General features: G+C 34.5%; 1 protein-coding gene across 1 annotated transcript; it reads right to left on the reverse strand.

The window, feature by feature from the left end:
- Positions 1-3,404: 3,404 nt before the first annotated feature.
- On the reverse strand, positions 3,405-8,289 carry LOC114190844 (protein unc-13 homolog). The gene is made up of 5 exons (XM_028079890.1): positions 7,590-8,289; positions 5,935-6,819; positions 5,392-5,841; positions 5,065-5,251; positions 3,405-4,764 (listed from the first exon to the last, which is right to left on the reverse strand). Exons 1-5 carry the CDS (start codon positions 8,166-8,168, stop codon positions 3,821-3,823), a joined length of 3,045 nt encoding a protein of 1,014 aa, XP_027935691.1. The 5' UTR covers positions 8,169-8,289; the 3' UTR covers positions 3,405-3,820.
- Positions 8,290-8,669: the final 380 nt, after the last annotated feature.

The following is an 8,669-nucleotide window of genomic DNA, read 5'->3' on the forward strand; positions in this document are numbered from 1 at the left end:
AATAACATAAATAATGAGAATATTATACATATCTATATAAAATAAAGCTATTATAATTCCTTAAAATTATATTTTAAAATAGCATTTTTTTTTAAATCTCAAAGTGTTTCAAAGTATGAAAAATAGGTTCAATTTAATTTTATACAATTCAAACTTTGTACAATTATATTTTTGTACGATCTAAAATTTAAATTTATACCGCAGCATAATTGTTCGGAAGTCATCGCAAAATTAACTCCATTATGCACTAACACAAATTCAGTAATCATCAAAAAATTATTGGTCATCATTAATGCATAAAAATCATATCAAATCATCTATGTTATCACTTTATAATTCATTAACAATCGAATATATATATATATATATATATATATATATATATATATATATATATATATAAAAAAAAAACATGAAGCACCAAAACTCTCACAATTTAATTGAATCAACCTTCACCAAATTATTTACAGGTATTGCATTTAGCAATTCTCATTTTATGGTAATTTTAAATTATCAGTTCCCCTTACATGATTTTAAATAGGAATATCTATTGCATGTTTAATGTGGTCGAAGATTTTAGTTGAGTGATAAATGTTGATGCTGAAATTAGTCATTTGATTTTTAGTATTGAAAAGAGTTGAGAGATTTGTATTGTGTAGAATTGAGAGTTTATTTGATATATTGGTATTTTGGTGTTTCATCAATTTATAATATGAATTTGTTTTAATAAGTGATGTGTGAATTTTGATCATGTAGAACAATAAGTTTGAGTGTTGTTGCTGTAATTATATTGTTATGTCTATACGTGGTATGTTACGTTAAGATTTTGTTTGTTGATCAAGTATGGGTTGGTGGTAATGAGTTGATGTAATGATAAGGAGTTTAATGAGAAATATTGGTTGTTCAATTTGGTCAGTTTGGTATTATTTAGAAAACATTTTGAAATGAGTTTGAGTTGAGAAAGCAAAGATACCAAAATGAGTAGTTAAACAAAATCCCATTTTTTTTTCATGAAACATATGTTGTGGCGCTAAGCAGCTACATGGTGGCATTGAGCGCCAGCTTAAATACCTAAAGTTAGTGGTAAATTTTGTGACAGGATGTTGATCGGTGGTTTCTACTGCTAAACGGGTTCAAGTCAATGAGCTTCAATGGCCCATACCTTAAGCACTCTCAAGTTAAAGAGCTCCTTTAGGGTTTTCAGCGTTGAATGACAATTTGTGTCATTAAGCACTCATTTGAAAATGAGCCTTTGTGCACACTAACGTTGAGCGCGTCCTAATACCACTAAGCACCAATTTATATTGTGTTATGCTTTTTATTGTTTTCATTATCTATGATTTTGTGATCTTTTGATTTATGCTTTTCATGTGACTATTGGTGTGATCCAAGGTTGAAATGGTATGATTGATGGTGATGTGGGGATCCAAGGAAAAAAATCCTATTTCATGTAATTAAGTAATGTTGTGTATTGATGTAAGGAGTCAATATTAGATGTTTATCCTAATACTATAATAACATTCAGACTCATATAAAGTATAATGAGTTATGTGGTAATCGTGGCATGAGGTCCTAGTCTAGAGACTTCTCCTTGGCCTAAGATGCGAAAGGGATTAACATTATGTGATAAGGTGGAACTCAATCGCAATGGCTATATAGAATCTGTAGAGCACTAGAGGACAAGTACAAAAACCACTAAGAGTCATACATTAATGCATGCATCCAGATAATTGAGTCCAAAGTTGTCTTAGTGTGAATGATTATTTGATATTGTCTGGTGTGTTGTGTTTGAATTATTGAATTGAATTTTTTAATACGTGATAAAGTGATTCGCAATGGCTTTGTAGAGCATGTAAAGCACTAATCGACACCAAAAGTACAAAAGTCACTAAGAGTCGTACATTAATTCATGCATCCATGCATCCGAATAATTGAGTCCAAAGTTGTCTTTGTGTGAATGATTATTTGATATTGTTTGGTGTGTTGTGTTTGAATTGTTGAATTAAAATTTTGTATTGATTGTGTGTGTGAATTATATAAATGTCATATTTCTATAGTCTGATTTCTTGGAAGATTGTATTAATATATATTATACTTTAAACAATTTGTTTTTAATATTATTATAAAATGTCTTGTTTTATTAAATTTATACGTTACAACCAAAATCAATAAAAAATTCATTAACTTTGATATTTTTAATTACTTACAATTATTTAATATTTAAATATATTTTGATTCGTTGGTAATTAAAATATTTTATTCAAACAATAGCAAGAAATTATGCAAGGATTTCAATATGTACAAGTAGAAGCTCTTTTTTAACAATTTTAGAAGAACAACACTTTTTATAATCTCAACTAGAAAAAAAATATTTAAAATATTTAAAACACATTGCAAAGCTTTTATATAAAATTAATCTAATCAATTGTATTAAATATAACTATTATAACGCTCATGATTGAATTTAAAAACAAAAGATGAGCAATTTAATTAATTATTTATGGATATAATCAATTATCAATAAATCTTGTATCAAAGGCAATGAAATGAACCTCACATGAAAAAAAAAAAAACAAAGGTATTAACCACATTACATACTCACACATGAAAGCAAATCAACATTCATAAATTATGAATCATAATAAATTCATGTTACATTATCAAAGTCTAACAATCAATATAAATTTTCAAAAATCTTTATACAAAATAAGTTATAAATAAAAATTTAGAAAAGTTATGTAAACAAACATTTGCAAATCAATTTATATAAAACCCAATTTTAATTTATAAAATATATTTTTTTTTTCTTTTCTAGAAATGCTTATCGAGAAATTTGCTTAAACAAATAAATTGCAGAAGTTATTTTACATTAGCTTCTACACAATTTGATTTTTAACTTATGTAAGTTTATGGAAAAATTATTATTTTTATTTATTTTCCAAAATGTATTTATTGATAAGTTCATCGTACATGCCTACATCTAAACAATATAAAAGAATAAATATGCATTGGTAAAGATTGTTTAACATGACTCTGAAGTTTTACTTACATAAATCAAACCAATGCACTATCAGTTTCATTCATAATTTGAACGTTTTTTGGTTATAAGAAAAACTTGTTGTATGATGCTTGAAAAAGAGTCTTAGTTAATTTGTTATGCACATTATTAACTTGTAGAACAACATTTTTAGTAGTGTTCTTTCTGAAAGAAAGCCTTTTAGTTAAGGACACTGGTATTTTGACACCATTCTTTTTTTTACTATCATTTGACATTATTTTTCATAATTTTTCTTTTTTAAAAATATAAAAATTAACTTTTGTTAAAACTATTTTATTCTTATACAAATTGTTAAATGATCGTGAAATGGTGTCAAACAACCTTTTTTCTTTAGTTAACACTAAAGTTAGAAAAGAAAATACATTTTCCTTTCAGCTAATTGATTAATTACAAACACAAATTCTGAAAGCAGTATGTGTAGGCCTACTTAATATATGCAACATCAACAAACTAAGCTAAGAAACTGCCATATTTTTTCTTCTCTCTTTATCTCCCAAAAAAACAATTAAAGAATATTTTGTTGTACTTCAAATACAATTCAGCAAATATTCTGCATTAGTCTCTTGTATGTTTCAATGCCTAGTGATGAAAACAAAGCATTGCTTTGTTCAGCCCATATATTCTCTACTTTGAGTGCTTCCAAATATACAATCTTGCTCTCCCTTCTTGTCACAGTGCAAGAATTGTAGAGCAAGAGATGCATCATTGCCAATGGTAACTCTGTGCTTAAATTTCAGCAATAGAGATACACCAGTTTTGGCTTCACCTTCTCTTTGCTAACTGGAATGTCCTCTTCAAGAAAATATTTGCAGATCTGTCATTTCTATGGCACAACACCCTCAATATTGTGTTAGGATCAGACCTGTTCCACCTTCCTGTGGTTGGTGGCATAGGCAATTTTTGACCAGTTCCCATGACTCCAATCCCACTTGTTTCACATGTGGCAATGCTGAAGTCGTCCATCAACTGTTCGGTGTTTTGCCCCATCAAAGCAATGACACCCTTCACAACTGCAGCCTCTCTCTCCACCAAGTTTTCTGCTATTAGTCCCTCTCCACAAGTGCAGAAAACCCGGTTCAAGCTGTCAAAGTCCTCTTGGATCATCACATGATCAGACCTGTTAAACACCCTTGAGCTTCCACCTGCAAGCAAAACCATGAGGAATGCATCAAATGAGGCCTTCATCACTTCTCTCATTGCAAGTGCTTGAGCTCTATCTGTCACAAGTGTTGTCATCAATGTGATGTTTTGCTTGAGAATCCTCAGTGCTGGCTGAATTCGCGCATTGGCTACATCACCAAGATAGAGGCCGCCATAGAAGGCTGGGTTGGAGTCTAGGAATATGAGGCGGTATGCTGCAACTTCTGAGACATGTTGACATGCTGTTGGGATGGAGGAATTGATTATTTCAAAATATGGACCATTGTGTTTGCGATTTGGTGAAGGGTTTACACCACGGGTGTGAGAGAGTGATTTCTCAATGCTGTTGATATGAGAGAGGAGGTAGTGTAAGGTGTTGAGACGAACATAGAGACGTTGTGTGCCGCGGCTAGTTGATGGCCTTGGATGATGACCTTCACTTATGTGATCTGTCTCTGAGGAACTAGCACCGCAAGGGCTAGCTTTCTTCAACAACTTGATGAACTTTGAGTCTCTGTTGCATCTTGTCAAAGGGGGAAGCGTAGGAATATAACTCTGCTTTGTACCTGAGACATAATAGATTTCTCACCATTTTGCATTGGTAAATCGCAATTCTTGCATCAATGTAGTAGTGATTATTGATCAAAAGCTAAGTATGTAGTAGTGTTATCTAAAATATTTTGCTTGGTTAAGCCTAGAAGTGATAAGTAATGCAGTCCTGCAAAAACTGTTTACTTGCATGTGCAAACATACAATCCCAATCGCACCAAGTGAAATAGAAATCTTTAGTTTAATAGTTTTTATGTGTATTATTTATTCTCAAAAGAGAACGATTTTTATTGTTTATGCACTTGCACAGTTCTTACCACATGCTGCAACAAACATCATGTAGTCCTGGAATAGGCTTTCCAATCCATCTGCTAGTTCTTGAACTATATCTTCAGTTATTCCCATTGGAATTTTGAAGAATTGTTCTATAGCTGTATTGGCACAGTTAACCAGTTCTGCAACTGATGGTGCATATGGCTCTGATTTGGACTTTGGATTCCATGTCTGCAGTGAAAGAGAAAGGAAATTAACATTTCATTCTCAGCTTTATTGTAAATAACAAATCTTTTATCCGATCAAGTGTTCTTAATTGTGTCCTTCCTTTTAATCTTTGATGGAAAGAAGATCATTGACCCAAAACTTACTTCAGTTTCTTTTGCTCTTTGCAAACAGTCCTTTCCACTGCTCAATGATTCATTTATCCATTTTCTTAAGAGGTTCAATATGATTGAATCAACTTCATACGGAACCATCTCTTTCATGGCTGGTTTAGCATTATCCTCACCACATTCCTCAACCACCATTTGGAGCAAAACCTTTTCCACCTTTTCAGCCCTTTGCAACACCTCCACGGTCTCACGAGTCAGTGAGGTCACCTCACCTAAATATTGCCTCAGAACATGCCCATAGCAGCTGTGCATCATCATTGCTGCAACTGCTCCAGCTGCTGGGTGCCATTTCCGTAGCATTGGAGTAAAATTCTCTCTTTCCTTTATTGCCAACTCTTCTGTCTCCTGAGCTAGTTGAAGAAGAATTTCCCTGAAATCTCTCTTTATTTCCAATTCAATAGCCTTGGTATTCAATGCACCAATTATCTGCATTCATAAAAAGAAATATATGTACACACACGCGCACTATAATAATATAACATACCAAGGTGTAATGAGAAGATAAATTTAGAAACAAACCCTTTCAAATGCATGCTTTATGGTAGATCTAATGTAATAGTCAACCCTATCCCCAGATGAGTCCACTATGGTTATATCACCCTTCTTTCCCCCTTCACCATCCTCAAATATTGAGAGATCTTCTCCTAGAATCTGTGAGACTGACAACACTACAGGAAGAAGATTTTCAATTTGGCCAATATTTCCTCTCTGGAAATACTCATGATAATTAACCAGTCTCTTCTCAGCCCAACCCAGGATTGAACTCAACACTGATGTCAATAACTTCACATAGAATGACTCCTTTTCCCTCTTGGCATCAGTGGCCACCTCAGACAACATGGCATTTGTGGCACAGAGAAGATCAGGTTCAATCTGTCCAGTTACCACATATTGTTGAAACAACACCCAGGTGAAGCACACATTGTGAATAGCCCTAGTGATCCCCAAGATGGACCATGTCTTCTTCATCAGTTCAAGGAGCTCATCAACCTCATCAAGGACTAATGTGTCATCCCTATTGTCAAAAATGGCTTGAAGAAGAGAAGTGTACAAGTGAACATTCAAAGGGAATCCATCAGCCCAGTGGCAAATATCAGTGGGGGTGCCATTGGAGCTTCTCCATGCCAATGAAACTACTGAGTTGGAAAGGGTTCTCAGAGTGTCAGAGTTTTTGCCAGTGTCTATAGGTCTGGACTCACTACTGCGAATGATGTCCCTAAGGCGCATGGCAAAGGTGGTGGCTTTTTCTATAGGGATTGAAGGGTGTGTGAGAAGCCCGGCTTCAAGGATTCTGAGTTGCCTCTTTTGCCACATGTGATACTCAACGGAATCACTAAATTCACAGGGTTTTAAGTGCCTCAGAAGTTCTAAGGGGAGAATGATAGTTTCTGCTCTTCTTCCTGCCTGCAATGTTGCAGCATTTTGAAAAAGTTAGACCAACAAGTGCTTTATATGTTTATGTATAATAGTTAGTAATACTCTATCCAACAAAAAAGTTCAATGTATCAAAAGTTATATATTTTTTTTCATATTCTATTCATCATCACAAGTTATGTCTTGATTTTGTTCCTTACTAGACCTCAGGTTTCTGAATGAAAATTTTCAAGCAATAAAACACATGAGGGCAAGTTTGAAACTAAAAGTAACTTTTATAGTTTATATCAATTCAATGAAACGAAATGGAATCACATTAATTAACCAATTTTGTAGCTAGCTAGACATGTAATCTTTTTCCTTTTTTTTTCTTTGGTTGAGGAGAATAACAAATTAACTTGAATGTCTCAACATATCATGCATTCTTAATATAGTTTTAGAAAATTCAGTTTCACAAATCTAGTTATGAACTTTTCCATTCTGGCTAATGCATGTCTTTGGTCGTCACATGCACACACAAACATATATAGATATAACCATAATCTTTCCTCTTTTATAACAAAAATTACATGACATTAATAGAAGAATCACAGAAATCATAATAATAAGGTTGAATCAAAAGGTAATCATAGTAATGAGGTTGAATCAAAGTCATCACATAATTTCAACAAAAAACATAAAATCACAACCAAAACAAATTTCAGAGCAAATAATAAATTCAAATCAAATAATAATGATTACTAAGTTAGCAACATGTTACGTGCACACATGCAATGACCATGCACGTGCTTACTACATACTTGGCCAACAAGGGTCCTCGTTATGGTTTTCCTTAATCGATTATCGTTGTGCTCAGGCACTCTCATCTGCTGTCTCATGATCTCCGCAGAAGTCATGGGCCGCCGCGGTCTCGGCGGCGTGTTGTTATGAAAAGGGCTTCCTCCGGCTACCGGCGAGGATGGCCCGCCGCTGCCACCAGACACCATTCTCCTGGAAGGTGACCTTTTCAACATCTTCAACCCTAGGGCCCGCTTTACCTTGCTTGTTGGCGACATCACCACATTCGGTGACTTCACATCGTTCTCCTGGTTATTCAAGTAGAACGCGTGCAATTGCCGGCTCCCAAATCCCGGTGAGGATCGGCAGGCGGTGAAAAATATTTCATAGGCACATTCCCTTACATCATCCTGACTCAGACTTTCGAGTACCGGAAAAGGCGAAACCAGATCATTGGTCTCGTCTTTCCCGACATACTCGAAAGACGGAGGATTACTGTGGTGACATCGGTGACAACAGTTGTAATTGTAATCTTTCCGATGCTGTGCCGTAGAAGAAAGCAAGGGGCCTGAATATGAATCCCGGCGGGTTTGCAGGCCCATAAGGAGAAGATGGGTGATGGGTCACAGGCCTAGCGGTGAATGGTGGCGGCGACCTAAATAATGACTAAATGAATTTTTCAAAAATGGGCAGAGAGAAGGAAGCAACTTTGTTTGTCTTAAATGAGGGGATAAAAGAGAGAGATATGAAGAATTTTAAGGCTATGGTTTCCTTTACGTTACGTACCCTAATGACAACACTTTTCTGCATGGATGGTGCATGAGAGAGGGAAGGAAAGAGATGAGTGATTGTGGCTTTGCCCACGTTGTCATCTGCGAAGAATACGACAAACAAACCAAAGGTGGTGTATTAGCCAAAATTGAAGAAGACTCGTGCGTTTTTCTCGGAAACATTTTGTTTTTACACTACCATGCTTTGTTGCGACATGCAAGTGCTAAATTACAGGGTGGTTTTACCCTTTTTTTTTCTTTTGTGTTTCTGTCACCTTCTCGTTTTTGTTCAGACATAGGTAGTTAGTTTACGTAAAAAATATATTATGAACT

This window comes from Vigna unguiculata, chromosome 7, assembly GCF_004118075.2.
Source record: "Vigna unguiculata cultivar IT97K-499-35 chromosome 7, ASM411807v1, whole genome shotgun sequence".
Taxonomy (NCBI): Eukaryota; Viridiplantae; Streptophyta; class Magnoliopsida; order Fabales; family Fabaceae; genus Vigna; species Vigna unguiculata.